At 43.4% G+C, this 16,794-nt stretch overlaps 1 protein-coding gene and 1 non-coding gene across 4 annotated transcripts; both read right to left on the bottom strand.

Moving 5' to 3' along the window:
* Nucleotides 1-139: 139 nt before the first annotated feature.
* cmya5 (cardiomyopathy associated 5) lies at nucleotides 140-14,064 on the bottom strand. 3 transcript variants are annotated; one of them, XM_050052205.1, is made up of 15 exons: nucleotides 13,840-14,064; nucleotides 12,336-12,981; nucleotides 9,594-12,179; nucleotides 8,811-9,494; nucleotides 6,257-6,352; nucleotides 5,313-5,531; nucleotides 5,189-5,211; nucleotides 4,938-5,062; nucleotides 4,687-4,821; nucleotides 3,845-4,009; nucleotides 3,497-3,644; nucleotides 3,159-3,292; nucleotides 2,934-3,051; nucleotides 2,684-2,860; nucleotides 140-2,597 (listed from the first exon to the last, which is right to left on the bottom strand). In XM_050052205.1, the coding sequence occupies exons 1-15, from the start codon at nucleotides 13,953-13,955 to the stop codon at nucleotides 2,345-2,347; spliced, it is 5,625 nt and encodes a 1,874-aa protein (XP_049908162.1). In that variant the 5' UTR covers nucleotides 13,956-14,064; the 3' UTR covers nucleotides 140-2,344. The 3 variants fall into 3 exon arrangements, with proteins under 3 accessions (XP_049908162.1, XP_049908159.1, XP_049908161.1); XM_050052202.1 differs by having other exon boundaries at nucleotides 8,811-12,179; XM_050052204.1 differs by having other exon boundaries at nucleotides 3,845-3,991; nucleotides 8,811-12,179.
* A 1,744-nt stretch (nucleotides 14,065-15,808) lies between these two features.
* trnai-aau (transfer RNA isoleucine (anticodon AAU)) lies at nucleotides 15,809-15,882 on the bottom strand. The gene has a single exon. It is a non-coding gene; the product is annotated as a tRNA-Ile (tRNA).
* Between the last annotated feature and the right edge of the window lie 912 nt (nucleotides 15,883-16,794).

Here is a 16,794-nt window from a genome sequence, read left to right as displayed (position 1 = left end):
ATACTTGACATCAGATATTGTCGAAGTCATCGGTCACATGTGGGAGAGACTCCTGCTGAGGCTTCTCTTGGCTGCCTGTTTAATAGGTGTGGTAGAGGGAAAGAAGGAGTTCATTTGGATCTGTTGGCAATTTTTAGCTAAAGAAAAGAAAATTGTGGTTGTATTTTTTCAACTGTGGTGATTTAATGACTTTATTGTCACCTTGTTTTATTTTTCTGAGCTAGAAAGAGATTTGTAAAACAAATTTTATCTGATAGTGTCAAAGAAGTCTGGGGCTGACATGAGGTACAAAAACAGTCAGCAGCAGTGACACTGGGTCCTATCTTTCCACTGTCACAACAGATCCTTCCTGAGTCCTGCTACAAAACAAACTGTTCCAACTTCCCAACCCAGTGTTATCAGCCCCAGTAAAAAGAGGCTTTCACTTTTCAATGAACTGTCACCGGAGCAGCCCAACAGATCACATTGAAGCCAGCAGCTGTTATGGTCTACAAGTGTTTGCTCCTCTTCTTCCTCTCACTCTCCTCCTCTCTGTTTCCCCAGAAAAGAGCAGAGGTGTCAACGATGGGAAAAGGTTTGAGTGCCTGGAAAAATAGTGACATAATAATTGAAAAATGGCATGTCCCATGGAGAACCATGTAGCTCTGTCAGCTCGGCGTATGGCTCCCAAATCTACAGTAGCTGTAAGTCATCAAAAGCGACCTGGGAGTCTAAATGCATAATAGGTTTTGCAGAAGTTGTGAGGATTGGTGGCAGAAATGTATTTGAGTCTGATTTGGAGCCAATGTCAGAGCTAATGGAGCGTCGAGGCCCTCTAGTGGTGGATGTATGTTAGAAATGAGCATGAAACAAACCATCAGTCCAGTTGTGCAAATAGAAAAATAAACATGTTCATTCAGCTCAGACATTAGAATCAGTTTACAGGACAAAGAAAGGAAAACAATTCATCTCCACCTGCTGCGAGTCGCACATAACAAAATATAGAAGTGATCACATCTGCTTACAAAGGTTATTTACACATTCACAATATGAAACACAGATCAAAAGTGCCACAGTTTGTTTCTGGGAGCTAAACTCAGTGTCTAAACTAAATATTTAACTATTGTTTGTCTCAGTTATTATACAGAGTGTTTAATCTCAATATGCAGCACTCACCTCACAGTACCTACCAGTCAGGGTTTAAATAAAAATGAAACTGAACAGAGCAGTACAAATCAATCACATCAGCATATGTTATGGTCAAGTTTATGAAGTGATCAATGTTTCATTTCTCCCTCGACAAAACAATATGCAAGACACTCACGTGAATAGAATGGCACTAATTTTCGATCTGTATTTCACACAGTGATGATTCATTTTCATTGCTTCTGGTTTTTATATTTACAAGACATTTTAATTTATGTTAACAAAGAAATAAATGTTGAATTGATCTCCTGTAAAAAAAAACAAAAAAAAACTTAAATAAATAAAACTTGCACTGTATTGAATAGGTTCGATCTCACAAAAAAAACAATAGGCGAGGACTCGATTCACATGACTTGGACTCAGATCACACTAGGGTCACAAATGTGATGACTAGAATTGACAAAATCAAAAAATACTTGTGCTCAACTTGGATTCTAACACTATGACTTCACTCGGACTTCAGCCTCATGACTTGAAAATACTTGATACCTTCCCCCAAGCCAATTTAGGAAGAGAAAGTTATGGACATTTTATCAATATGAGATGAGTTAAAAACAATGAGAGAGGACAGACACACAAAAAAAATGTTCTATTGTGGTACTGGGTAATAGTGCTATAAGCTATGAAAGTGCAGCGCTACTTTTTTTCTGATTAAGTTCAGTCCCACTTGTTTTAACAAATATTTATTTATTTATAAAGCATTAATGATTTTTGTTAATTTATTATATTCTTTCTTTGTTAAAATGAGATTGAATTTAGTAAAGATCCCATTATGACTTGACAGAGTTGTCACCTTGTTTCAGTCAAACTCAGAGCAGTGAGCAGGTCTGGACCCAGGCAACATGATGACTTGTTTAGGACTCGGAACTCAAACTTCAGGACTTGAGACCCAGCAGTCTTGATTCGGGACTTGCCTGTCTTGACTTAGGACTTGAGTGCAAAGACTCAAGTCTTACTTGTGACTTACGAACCCACAACTCGATCCCACCTCTGCTAAAAACCCATCAGTGAGGCCTCTTTAGAAGAAGGGGGATGCAGTATGTCTGCAGCTTCTCAGTAATGCAATAATGGTCATTATAATCATACAGTAAGATCATTCAAATCAATATATGTCCAACATGAACTGTAAACTCCTCAGTGTGTGAGGCAAACAGCAGAGCTAGCTGTCCTTTGCAAACTCGGGCACCTCCAGCACCATGCTGACCTCCAGGCTGCCCGGCATCTCCAGGGCCAGAGCAGGGTGGCATGGCTGGGTGAAGCGCTGGCAGAAAGTGCCTAACAGCTGACCACTTTGGGCATTGTAGAAAGACAGACAACCAAGCTGGTAATCCAGGAGAGTGCCCACTCGCTCGGGCATGTCAATCACAAACACGCTGGACTGAGCGTCATTGTGGAGTAGCTGATACCTGCAGCTACACAGACAAAGAGAGTGAGGTGAGGTTTAGACCAGCACAGTGATGAGAAGTACAGTAAGTTGAGGAAAATGCTTTCTGCATACCCTGATGGTGTAGGGATACACTGCAAACACCATGACAGGCTGTTCTCTCCCAGTGGGCTGTTCCTGTTGGCTGTGTTGTACGCCACTCCCAGCCTGTAAGCTGTGCTCCCTGACACAATGGTCTCCCAGTAGTAATGTCCTTGTGCCGGCAACAACTCACCAAGGATAGATGGACACCTAGAAAACACACAAACTCTGGTTTACACATGTTCTGTAAAAGGTCAAGTGGTCGGAGCTGACTGAAACTCACTGTTTGTCTGTGAATGGTGTGTTTTCATGTGCGTCCTGAGAGTAGTGCACAGTGGTCCGGTCCACAGATAGCTCCAGAGCAGGGTGAGCTGAGGCTTTCAGCAGGTGGAACCTTGTCCCTGAAAACAGTCACAGTCAAGAGTGTGTTGTTGTGTGTATTATATTTTATCCAATGTCTGCCAATACATCCCCCTGAATACTTCAAGTGTGTGTTTTGTTTTTTTACCTTTGGTAGAAATGAGGGCAGCCTCGCTCTGTTCACTGGCTCCAGACTCATTTACAGCTTTGATGTAAAACAAATAATTCTCATTGGGCTGCAGGAGAACCCTCTGTTCACAGCTTTTGATACCTGAGATGGACCTGAGAACACATGCATGCACACAAAGGAATAAACCTTAGTTTAAAATTTTTCACTGTAGATTTAATTTAGCTAATTTGGGTAAGAAGTTTAAATATGTCTCTAAATGTTTATGTCAAAGGCATGTACAGTTTATTAGTTTGTTTTAAACCAGGCTGACTGACTTTAATAATGTGGTTAAATTACTGAACTCGTCAAACACCCACCTGAGTCCCTCTCCCTCCAGTTCATACTGGCGACAGTACTCCAGGGTGTAACTCTGCTCGGGAGTCGGATTTACTGAGCTCCACCTCAGCGTGGCTGAGTCCCACATGACAGTACAGCGCTCTGTGTCAATAAATGGCACTGATGGAGCTGCCAGAAAGAGAACAAGATGTAAATAATAGTTTGAAATTCACTTTTGGATTTGAAGGGTAGACTCTCTGGACCTCCAAAATATAGATACTTTAACATAATAGAAATTACCAATCTTAACTCCCTTCACAATGCCAGTAGAAATTGTTAACTGAAAGCTGTTGTGTTGTTGTAACGTGAGCTCCAGTGAGCAGACTGACCAGTTCTGAAGGAGAGTCTCTCGCTGGGCAGAGAGCAGCCTGTATAGTTGACAGCCATCACCCACACCTTGTAGGTCTTGTCAGGCTCCAGCTCCTCCAGGACAGAATAACTCTCCTTCACTGTCACACGGTACTCTTCTGACACCGCTGTGGACAACACATGCACTGTGTTTCTATGAATGTATTTAGTAACTCAGGCACAGTTAGATTTCATACCAACAAAATCTATGACTATTATAAATGATAATATGCTATAAAATGTGTATTTGTAAAAAAAAAAAAAGGGATCTCTCCCAAATTCACAAAAATAAGAGTAGTATCATTTCTACCAAGACAATATCAATTTACCTGAAGCGGTGTTAAAATTGAAATAAAAAAATAGATAAAACAAAATGAAATAAAATAAAATGGGAGCACTTTGAACTACGGCCACCATTTTCCAGTTCAAACACCGTCCTGGTTACAGTTTACAGCCGTGCTTAGGGTCCATGTGTCCAAAGCAAAACTAGCTTGTGTGTACCCTGATATGAATCCTTGCTGTGACAAAATTAAAGAGGTGAGGATTCCCTTATCCACATGTTCTAGATGTGTCATAGCCTGGAACAAATACTGAAGGGACATTTTCCAATTCCTGCCCCTACTTCTAAATTTTATTGTAGAACATAAACTCCTGACTGCCCTTCTTGGCACCACTGGAGAGGAAGACATGCACCTGACTCCACTCAAATGCTGTTCTTCACCTCTCTTTTGGCCAGACATGCAGTAGTAGATGGAGAGATGTTACCCTGCCCACCCACAATCAAATCTTGAGACAAAAAAAACCTCATCCTGAAAGTACTTACCTCCCTGTGGGTCCTCCATGCAGTAGACCTGGAAGCAGTCTATGATATCTCCAGGGTTGACCTTCCAGTAAACTGTGACACTGGTGCTGGTGGCCGAGCCCGGCTCCTGAGGCTGCAGCGTGGGCTTTTGAGGCACTGAGACACAGACCAGCGGAGGTACAAGATTCATAACTGCCACATCTATGCACATGACACAAGACTTCTTGCAGATGGTAGGTGTATCTGCAAAGATATATTTACATCAGACCTACCTGGGATTCCCTTGCGCTGTGCAAGGTGAGAGCTGGAAGTGTTACCCTTGGCATAGTCCTCGAATACCAGCAGTCCCTTGGGACCCAGCTCCAGTGACATGGTTGAGTCCAGAGCTGCCTTGAGCCTGACCACACAACCACAGCATTCAGACCAAAACAACAGGTCAGTGTAAAAACATACATTAAAAAATTAGCATACACCGGTTAGAAAGCCACATTAGCTCACACACCATTTACTGAAAGCACAATACCTTGTATGAATGTCTTCAGGTGACTAGTAGGAGAACAGATTGAAGAGGAATTTGTCAGATGTGTCATATAATCCTGATTATTGGCTGAATATGATGCCACCGATCAATAAGCCTCAGGACTCACCCGTGCGTCAGTATCAGCCTCTCTGTCCGTGGTCTCCAGAGTGGCCTTGGCAGAGTCGATGCTCTCCTGGAAGGAGACAATCTGGTCATATAGCTGCTCCAGCTTGGCCTTCTTCTCCTCCTCCATGCTGATAGACATGTTGTTGTACTGCTCCATCACCATAGCCATCATCTCCTCATTCTGCACCCGCATCGCTGCCTCGCTCTCCACACACTGGTCCTGATCAAGAGGAGAGGGACGGGAAACAGAGATATTATATTCACAGATATTCACAAATAGAATGGTCTGTATCATGTCCTTTGATGGCAGTGTTATGTATAATCTAATGTCAAATATTGAAAAGAGGTATTGTCCCATTTAATATTAAAGGTACAGTGTGTAAGATTTAGGGGGATTTAGTGGCATCTAGTGGTGAGGATTGAAGATTGCAACCTGCTGAAACCTCTCCCATTAAGAATTCCTTCAGTGTTCTTTATTCAGGAGGTTTTTACCAGGAGCAGAATTACTTGCAGAGGTCTCTTCCTCTCCAAAACAAACAGACCAGGTGATTTAAAGCAGTAAAAACACTGAATAAAGCAATTAAATGTTAAAAAAATCTGTGTTGTTCCAACAGTGCTTGTCATAGAGCGGCTGCTTACAACGGTGGCCGATACAAAAATGTGAAAACGCAAAAACAGGTGGCCCAATCTAGAGCCAGTGTTTGGTTTGTCCATTCTGGGCTACTGTAGAAACATAGCGCTGCAACATGGTGATCTTCATTGAGTATCCACTCCCTATGTAGACACAAACGGCTCATTCTGAGGTAACGAAAACACAACAATTCTTATTTTCAGGTGATTATACACCAAAGAAAATATTCTTATTATATTATATTCCATTTCTTCCCATGTATCCCCCTAAATCCTACACACTGAACCTTTAAATGTGAAGTCAGCTTGTTTTACCTCTACAGAGTTGTAGGCCAGTTCGAGCTCAGACACCAGGTCCTCGATGTTTTCTGACCTCCCCTGAAGCTCGGAGATCCAGTCACCCAGCTTCTCCTGAAAAAGCAAAACAAAACACAAACACACTTTTGTGAGAATCACATGCCTATATGTATAATCAAAGAGCTCTTAGTTGTTGTAGGCTAGTTATTCCTGCTCTACTCTGCTCCTACACCATAAAGAGATCCCTTCCTTAGGTGTCTCTGGTGGAAGAGATGGGTAACAAAATCTACAGTCCTCAAAAAACTCCTCCTTTTTCTGTCTCCAGATAGAGTTTCTTTGGTGATCTGCTGCAGAGGGATCATAAAAAAGAGGGAATTTTACTGTGTTGATGAAGATTCTCGGTCATCCAAGTCATGGTAATCTCAAGTGCTATATTGTAGGCAACTAGACTTGCTTGAGTTTCTTCTTCAGAACTGAAGAAGCCTCTTGGATGAGAGGTGAAACATCTTGAAGAAACTCAAGCAGGTCCAGTTGCCCACAATATAGCACTTAAGGGAATTTTATCAAAACACCAACTTTGGAAGACATCAATTTAATTTGGCAGATGCCTCATATTGGACTACAAAGTGCATTTCTACATGGAATGAGGACTGTTGATTTTGTCACCCATCACATACACTGTAATCAGGTGCAGAGGGATTTTTTTGATGGCCTGTATAGAGAGAAAGAACAATTGCACTGGCAAATAACTCCTAAACTGTACATATGGGTATGTAACTATTTTGTCTTGAGACATACTTAAAAAAAATTAACCTATGATTTGAGGGAAAAGATGCTGCAGGTTTGTAGATTTGACATTAAAACTGCACCACAGTTAGTCTTTGCACTTATCAAATATTTCCCTCCAGCGAAAATATTTGAAATATAAATTTCTTGAAGGCAATCTGATGGAGCTGTGGGGTCAACACAGGATAGGGATGCTCCTCTCTGTTGTTATTAGTTAGCTTGAAAAGACATCATTAGATAAAATGTGGCCAGCTGCAGCTTTAAAGGGAATCATCAGAGAGGATATTCCAGTAGGAAGGACAGTGGCAATCCCCTGTCAGCCCCCGGACACTGACAGCTCACATTAAAGGCTGACAGCCTCTCCACTAGGAGTCAGAAGACAAGTGTGTGTGTAGGAGGGCATGTAAGTGAGGAAGAATGTGTGAGCCTAGTTGCACATATCCATGTCTGAAGACGTGCAGGAGTGTATTGCACATTCTAGCTCAGAGAATTGGACTGGATACAGTTTTGTAAAGTTGTTCTGGTGAACTTGGATCGATTTTCCTCGCCGCGGAGTTTCTGAATCAACGGCACCTCTCAATGCTGGAGTCAGATTTACATTACAGCTTTGATCTTTGTCTTATTTACAGTCCAGCTGTCAGCGTTTCACATAAATATATATCAGATGTGTAAAAATATCTAAATTGACATTTGATCATTCTCAGTTTGTTCCAGCTTTCCTTTGATTTAGATGCCAGATACATTACTGTGATTGTTTCTCAAATGCATGTCACTTTGCCCACCTTGTCCAATGTTTCATAGATTACAAAAAAAAAGTCTCCTGTGATGAATTAAGTGTCTAACGTTTTTGAAAAAAATTGACAGATGGCTTTTGGAAACCTGCGAGTAAAAGACAACAATATTCTTAATTGCTAGAAGGTGCTATAACATCAATACAGATTTAAAAAAGCAGGTGGCTGACCCTGTGCTGACCCATAGGGACAGCCAGGAAGAACTGTGTGTGTGTTTGCGGATGTATGTGTGTGTGAACAGATCATATATCAGTCTCCACTTGATGATGTCATACTGGACCTTTCCACGAATCAAAGCAGCGCATTACATCACAACAATTCAATGTGCTTGGCCGCAACCTACCGGCAGCCTGAGGGCATGCAACCTGCCAGCATGAATGGAAAAGTTATAGCTGACTAATTTAGGACCACTTTATTATATGACGACCCAAACTAATGCCAGTAAAGTGTGTGTGTGTGTGATCATAACCGTGTGTTGTAATCATGCTGGTAAAGTGTTTGATGAGATGATGAGCTGCTATTTGATTACAGCGTGCCATCAGACATGAGGACTGCTGCTGCGTCACTCAGCGGCAGCCTGTTAAAATGATCAAACATCTGGGAGACAACGCTGTGAAGTCTCTGAGGCCGCAGACAGAAAAAACAAGAAAAAAACATAGAAAAATGAAAAATTTAGCATTATGGGAAATATATTGATTTGCTCCCAAAATATTGAAATAGTCCTTTAAATCTATGTTTTTTTTTTTCAACATTTCTCTACACCCTTCAGCATATGTACACCAGGTGAAATGTCAGGAGGGTATGAAGGTATAAAAAAATAGATACCACCCAAGGATCAAGGTGATAAACAATGTTAAGATTGTTGTGTGAGCTGATAAAGAGGGGTGGTGGTTTCCAGGACCCCAAACACAAGAAGCTCTGACAGCCTTCATTTTAAACTTTAAAACAGATGTTAATATGTATAAAAACATGTCCCCATTAACACAGCTCATTACCTTGATTTCCTCATAGGCTTTGTCCACTGCAGTGACGTCATGGCTGTGATGCTCCCCAGACATACAGTCGTCCTCTGACAGCAGACATTCACAGGTGAGACAGAACCAGTCCATTCCCTGCAGCTCAGCGGCCAGTCGGGCCTGCCGCTCCTCCTCTGCATCGATGATGTCATAGTCAGCCTCAAAGAGCTCCTCATCTGGGGACAGACCAAACACTTCCTCCTCCTTCTCCTCTACCTCCACTGCCATCTCCACCTGCATCCTCTCATCTCTCTCCTGAGCAGACTCGGGTTTTGGTTCCTCTGCATCTCTCAGTGTTTCAGGTTCCGGCATCTCTTTCGCATCCTGTTCAGATATGACCTCATATTCAAGCTCCTCGACAGGTACTTCTGGAACTGCCTCATCTTGCTCCATCTTTTCTTCTACATCCTCTCTGTGGAGATCAATCTCTGGCCTTGATATCTCTTCAACAGTTTTTGTTTCTGGAGCATCCTCTACCTTGTGCATCTCTACATCTTGTCCTACATCTTCCCTGTGCAGATCAATCTCTGGCCCTGATACCTCTTCAACAATAATTGTTTGTGGAGCATCCTCCATCTTGTGCATCTCTACACCTTCCCTATGCAGATCAATGTCTAGCCTTGATACCTCTTCAGCAGTTTTGGTTTCTGGTGCATCCTCCACCTTGTGCATTGCTACATCTTCTTCTACATCCTCTCTGTGTAGATCAATCTCTGGCACTGATACCTCCTCAACAATATTTGCTTCTGGTGCATCCTCCACCTTGTGCATCTCTACATCTTCTTCTACATCCTCTTTGTGCAGATCGAGCTTTGGCCTTGATACCTCTTCAACAATAGTTGCTTGTGGTGCATCCTCCACCTTGTGCATCTCTACATCTTGTTCTACATCCTCTTTGTGCATATCAATCTCTAGACTTGAATCCTCTTTAACAATGCTTGTCTCTAGAGCATCTTCCACCTTTTGTATCTCTATGTTTTGTTCTACAACTGCTGCTTCTGACTCTATATCCTCTCTGTGTAGCACGGACAAATCCTCCAGCGGAGTAAAGCTCCTCAGAGGGGCAAAGACGCCCTTGTCTTCTTCAAAATCCCACTCCATCCTCTGCTTCTCTGAGCTGGCCTCCTCCACAGGTGCTGGAGGAGAACACCTATCGTCTAACTTGTCTCTGGGTAGTGCTTCTTCCTTTAGAACATCTGGTTTTTCTTCCAGTTGAGGCTCTGTTATTGTTTCCTCGTGTGGTGCCTGAAGAGTCTCTGGACATGTGGTGGTTTTAGGGGCTATGAGAGGTTCAAATGTGCTGTCAGGTTCAGGGAGAGCTACTGTTTCACTTGTAGTATTCTCTGATGACGGACTGATCTCTATGTCCATCTCTACAGCTTGTCCCTTTGGAACAAGGAGGATTACCTCATCGCCCACACCTACAATTTCATGAGCTGCAGTCCCAGTATCCTCTGTGGGTGTTTTATCTTTGGCTTCAGCTACCAGCTCGCTGTCAGTTGCTGACTCCTCTTGCTGATGCTGCTTGGATTCAGGAATTTCAAGCTGTTTCTTATCCAGATCTGTCTCGACTTCTTCTGGCATCGCAGGTTCGGTTACTTCACCTGAAATCTCTGCTTTAACCTCTGACTCCTGATCAGTAATAATCTCAGGCAACTGGCTCTCAGGTGCAGTTTCCTCTGTTAGAGCTTCATGTTTTTTCTTTCCTTTGGCTGTTTGAACATCTGTTGTCTCAGCACTTGTAACCTCCTGAAGATCAATCTGAACTTGAGTTTTGATCTCTTTTTCATCCACTGCTTTTTCAGTCACCTCCACCACCGCGTGCACTGCAGAATCACAGTCAGTGACGACCTCAACAGGTGGTACGTCCTCAGGAACTACTTCTACTGCTTCTTTTTCCTTATGCAGAGATGTTTCAGCAGATGTCTCTGTTTCAGCAGAGGGGGGCATTTCTTGTTCTTCAGTCTGAGATTCTTTTACTTCAGCTGGAGCCTCAGTTATGACTTTCTCATCAGCAGCTGCCATCTTAGTGTCATCGGCTGCAACCCCAGACAAACTCTTGTCAGTGGTGATGTGAGGCTCCTCACTGCTTACAGGTGTGATCACAGCTGTCTCCTCTGCAGCTTTGACAACCACCTGCGCTGTTTTTTCCACCTCTGTTTGTGCCTGACATGGCGGATCAGATTCAGTAATGCTGGTTGTTTCTGCAGGCACTTCTTTCTGATGCTCCTCACTCTCCTCTGTTTTCTCCACTTTACAGTCCACCTGCGGAGTTTCAGGAAGTGGTTTATCAGTGCTGCTCTCAGGAGGCTCCATCTTTACCTCAAGTTTCACCTCCTGATCCACCATCTGATCCTCTCTCGGTTTAGACTCCTGAAGTGATTGTTCCGAGGCTTCTCTGACAGCCTGCTCTTCAGTCACCAGAGAGAGTTGTGTTTCCTCCTTTGCCGTTACTGTTTCAGTAACTAATTCTCTTTTCTCTTCAGATGTTGCTGATTGTAAAACTTTGCTCCCATCTCCAACACTGACCTCCTGTGTCTTTGGTTCCTCTGTCTTGTCCTTGTCCTCCTCTTTGACTGCTCTTGTCAGACATCCTGTCATTTCAAACTTACTCTGTGACCACATCATCCTCCCCACACTCTCATCCTCCGCTGGTGGAACCTCAACAATGGGAGTATCATCCTTCAAAGTAAACTTCTCCAGGTACCCGTCTGCCTCCTCTGAATCTGACAGTCGTCTCTTATAAGCCCTCTCAGATGCCACGCTCTCTGTCTCAGACTGCTCTCCAATGCTCTTCCTCCTCTCGCCCACAGCATCCTCGTAAAGGTCTGAGTACATGAAGGACATAGCAGTGGGCTCCTCCAGCAGGATGGGGTCGATAATCTTAGGGGGCCCAGGGGAGATAAAGATGGGTGTGAGGACGGTCTGTTCACTCCCAAACAACACAGAACCGTTCTCCTTCACAGATCTCTGGCTCTCTCGTCTCATTCTCACCCTACCCTCATCGTCTTCTCTGTGCTGCAGCGCATCAGCAGGAGCTCCCTCTCCATAGAAGACCTCATCCAGGTGCTCCCCGACTATCTCCACATCTGTAACAAAGACAAAGGAGTCCTCTGATGCAGAAGGGCTGACTGTGGTTGTCTCCTTTGCTGGCTTTTGCTCCTCTGCTTGGGACTCTGCTGCAGGTTTTTCTGCCTCCTTCTGCAACTCTGGAACTTGTTCCCCAGGAGCCGCCACATCAACCAGGGTAAACTTCTCGAAGTAGTCTATATCACCAGTGCTCTCTTTCTGAGCGGGTGTTTGTGTGAGCTCTGTGTCCGCTGGCTGAGAGGAGTCTTGCTTTGAAGGCTGAGGAAAGATGACAACAAGACAACAAAATACAAATATTAATTTCATGCAAAAAAAAAAAAAAGGCAAATGTAACCAAAACTAGTGTACTAAGTGATTCAATTTAGTACTTCATTATTAAGACCACTCAAAACAATCAGATGAATCAATAAATACCTCTTGGTGATCCAGTATTTCTCCCTCCTCTGGCAGGACATGATTCTGTCCCAGTGTCCAGTCATGGTGGTTTCGGGACCTGATCTTTGGAGTCTGGTCCAAATAAGACAAATTGTCCTGCAGCTCTGTGCTCTCCTCCTCATCCACAGTGGGAAGTTTGGAGGGGACTCTGATGTTGAGAATCTCATAACCCTCTGAAATCAAACTAAACAGCTGTTGATCTTTGTTTTTAATTTCCTCCAAGTCTGGCACTGTTTCAGTTTTCTCCTGTTTGACATTGGGAAGAGAGACCTCTGCCATCTCCGGTCTCTCCACTCCCAGGGCTGAAGCCGATCTCGAACTACCAGGTCGGCTCAGCCTATCTCCCAGCCTGCTGCTCCTTCCTCCAGACCTTGTCCTCCTGCGGACTATTTTCTCCTCGTCAAAGACGATGGTGATCTTTCCTGCGGCTCCAGGGCCCTCCATGCTGTAGGCTTCAGAGATGGAGCTGGTCTCAGAGGCCCAGGGGGTAGAGCAGCGGCTTGAGGCCGTCTCCCAAACAATACCACTGTCCTCACTCTGAACTGTTACCATAGAGAACGACGGATCCACCATTAGGCACTGGAGTTTGGGCTTCACAGACTGATCCTGGACTACCTCTCGCAGACTGTGAGAGAGAGAAATGGACAGATTTAGAGGAAGAAGAGCAGGGCATGACTAAACAGTCTGCAAGAGGAGATCCTTTTTGGCACAGCTCATGGAAATGCAAGTAGAGAACAAACCAATGAATCACATTAAAACATAGCTGAGCAAGATGTGCCAATGTGGAAACCACCACCAGCAATTCACGTTTTGCAACTGAGGACAATTTAGCAAATCTAAACTGAAAACACGACAGCACCCGCTAATCTACTCTCAAGATGAGCACTTGAGAAGCGCAGATCTCCAGTATTAGAGCCGGTGTCTGGTGCCAGGCTGTCAATGTCAGCAATGAGCTGAAAAAATACTGATCAAGTACGCTCTGAGCTGTCCCTCCTGCTATCAATACAGCTCAGCCCCTGCAGGGTTACAGCAAGGTGATGTCCCAAAGCGTCATTCATGTGATATTAGAGAAGAGATGCCTGGCCTTCCCAGATTCATCCAACATATCAGTGTCTTCTACTATTTATGACATGGCAAGGAAAACTAGAGCAGCCACTTTGAAACATGATAAATGAGATGCAAAATATGGGATGGTGAATAATATCAAATATTAGAATAGAGTTGCCTGCAGTGGCACTCTGCTGATTCTTCGTATGAGCTGAAGAACAGATGATCCCTTAATATATGAAATGAATGGAGTGCTGCTTTGTGTCACTTGGATACTCTGTCCGGTGACGCTCTGCAGAAAGAGATAAGACATAATTTCTCTTTTCTCTCTTAAAAGCAAAAGGTAGCTTCTCACAGATCCCATTCAATATATTTCATAACATCTCCCAGCAGAAAAGACACTGCTTTACACAGAGGTTATTCAGCTTGTAAGCACCTGTTCTGCAGTTCCTCCACCTCGTCCTCGTCGTCCTGGCTGATGGCCTCTGAAGCCTCGCCCTCAAACTCCTGAAGCTCCGTCATCTCCGACTCCAAACTCTCACACTCCTCCATCTTGGTAATATCCCCCTGCTCTTCCCTTTGCGGACCCCGATGTTGAATTTCTGTGTATTTTAGAGTCCTCTTGATGTTTTCAGCCACTCTGATTACGGAAAAGAGTTGGTCTGCCTGTTTGTGTCATTCTAAGTTGGGAGCAGTCCATCTGACTCAGCCAGGGACAGAAATAGACTGAGAGGGGAATGAAAAGAGGGGAGTGGAGATAGAGAGGGGAGCAGTGAGAGAAGGTAGGTCTCACTTCGTCCTAGAGTTTGGTGTTAGTGTACATAACCCAAGAAGTAGTTAGATTTTTTTGAACTTATCATAAAAAGACTGTTATATATTTGAGGAAATCATCATTCCGGAGATCTGTACCAGCGGCTAGCTGCTGAATGAGCTGGTGTGACTTTAAGATCAAAATCCCCCTCACTAAGTTAAATATAGGCCATGTGCTGAAACAGTACCCTCCTGGTCCCCCTGCTGCTGGTGGCAACACTAAACAGGGCCACGCGCGCACACACACTCACACTCACGTACACATCTTGTGAGTTATCTAGCTCCTAGCAGTACTGGCACTATGCAGAAGTCATAAAACTAGGTGTAATAAGGTGTCAAACCACAGACCTAAAACCAAATCAGCACAAGAGCTGCAAGAGGAGGCTGCAGAGAAAACTTACTCAAAAGGTGCAGATATGCAGGAGTCATCCTTAGTTTTATAACCTCTTTTAAGGCCTGTGGATCACAAGCACTGATAATGAACTACATGACATCAGAGCTCCTGGTGGCGGTGAATAAAATACATTACCTTGAGGAAACAGAATGACACCCAATGTAAAAATATCAGGTGGACCAGGGGGATTGGATCAGCTCTACTAGATGGTATTAGTGCTTATGGTCAATATGTGTGCGGGTTTAAAGCTGTAGTTGGTCACTTTTATAAAAAATATCTATTTGTCATGGTTGCTGAAACTGTCACTATGCACTAAATGAGACAGATAATCTCATTGCCTGTTCTATTGCTTTGTAGCGCTTCTAATGTTAACACAGGTGAACGAAAACGCAGCTGTCGATCATGTCAGTGGGCCTGCTCCATTTCAGTGTGCTGCTAACACACTTAACATGCAATGGCGAGGGCCGGGAAAGCTGTTTTAATGGAGTGTAGTGTGTCTGCCAGCCACAGCAACCACATAATTGTCAGCTGATAAAACAAATAACGACAGCCACAGAGCAAAAACCATGGTAACCTTCCAAATTGACAAATAATTGCCTGCACCTGACATGTGTTTGATTTTAGCCTGAATGACATTTATCAGTTCTGTCTCATCAATCTCCCTTGTCTCATTTGTTTGTATGAGCCATGCGGTTGTGGTGACGTATACGCCACCTTTGCTGCTCAAATTTAGTGGTGGATCTGCCTGATCTGCTGGCTACAGTACCTGTCTAATGTGGTGCAGACTCTGCCTACTCAGTGCAATGCAGCTTCCCACTGGCATGGTTATTTTGATTAATTTAATTTTGATTTTTAAGTTTATAAACTTTAATAATCCCCAAGGGGGGAATTCAGTGTTTTCACTTGGTTGTCATATACATATATATATATATATATATATACACATACACACACATGCACAAACAGGACCTATACATGCAGTAGATGGAGAGATGTTGTAGTGAGGGAACTGCCGTGAGACAAGCGCTCAAGGTGGTTGGGGGGGTGGGAATGTTGCTCAAGGGTGCCTCAGCAGTGCCCAGGAGGTAAACTGGCACCTCTCCAGCTACCACTCTGCACTCTATATTTTGGACCAGACTTGAACCAGCAACCCTCTGGTTCTCAAGCCACATTTCTATGGACTGAGCCCCAAAACCTTCCCTGGCCCATACGGGGATCGAACCCGCGACCTTGGCGTTATTAGCACCACGCTCTAACCAACTGAGTTAACAGGCCAATGATACATTTACCCACTACTTGGATCAACCGGTCAAACTAGGCATAGGATTCTGCCTCAAATGTTTTCAGAAACGTATTTTAGTGCACAATTTAGCTGTAAAATGAAAACGTTTGTGACACGACCACACATTACTTAGCACCACCCACTAGCTTGAGCAAACTTTCTCATTTTAAAGCTAAACAGTACACCGAAATATGTTTCTGAAAACATTTTAGGCACTGCAGTAAAATAATCTTGATTTCAGTTTAATCACTGCTGCTTAGTTTGACTGCAGTTCACGAGCTGTGACTGACATCATTGACAGCTGCATGAGGGACTCCTCAGCTCTGATTGGCTATTTTTGGTACGCTGTGATTGATTCTAGTAAACACCATTAGAGGCAGTGGGAAGAGGAAGAGGGACATGATGTTGTCACAGACTATCTGTCTCATATACTTACTTATTTTCATACAAGTTACCAACTGCAGCTTTAAGCTTCGGTCCTGTGGATAAAATCTCTGATCTCATTTTTAACTGCAAGGTGATTGAATGTAACATTATAATAATATTGTGATGGGGTACCACATGTTTATTGTCCTGTTTAGATCTAATATCCCAGAAGAATCACCTTAAAATATAAAATTAAAGATACCACTAAACATTAATTTGGCAAATACTATATACAACACATCTGAACATGAGCGACAGCTGTGAAAAAAAGCCAGTGTACCATTTAATATAATTTTGGAGCTTAACCCTTTCATGCATGGAGGTCACTACAGTGTACGGCTGTTTAAAAGTGCTTTTTCTCTACATATACCAGCAATTTTGGGCACTGCTGCATATAGTCCACTCTAGTGGAAGCTATTGCATCATCCCATACAAAAAATCCCATTGGCTGGTCATTGCAATGAGAAAAAGTAGTCAGT

The sequence above is a fragment of the Epinephelus moara genome, chromosome 8, assembly GCF_006386435.1.
Source record: "Epinephelus moara isolate mb chromosome 8, YSFRI_EMoa_1.0, whole genome shotgun sequence".
Lineage (NCBI taxonomy): Eukaryota > Metazoa > Chordata > Actinopteri > Perciformes > Serranidae > Epinephelus > Epinephelus moara.
The sequence above is the reverse complement of the archived record's forward strand: the minus strand, read 5'-3'. Positions and strand labels throughout refer to the sequence as shown.

What these genes read in the sequence shown, in the direction of transcription:
- cmya5 (XM_050052202.1), bottom strand. Translation starts at nt 13,955, where the DNA reads ATGGAGGAGTGTGAGAGTTTGGAGTCGGAGATGACGGAGCTTCAGGAG. An exon ending in AGGCTGATACTGACGCACGG is followed by an intron (nt 5,212 to 5,312) that starts GTGAGTCCTGAG and finishes TTCTCCTACTAG; the next exon opens with TCACCTGAAGACATTCATAC. An exon ending in ACAGCGCAAGGGAATCCCAG is followed by an intron (nt 4,822 to 4,937) that starts GTAGGTCTGATG and finishes TCTGTGTCTCAG; the next exon opens with TGCCTCAAAAGCCCACGCTG.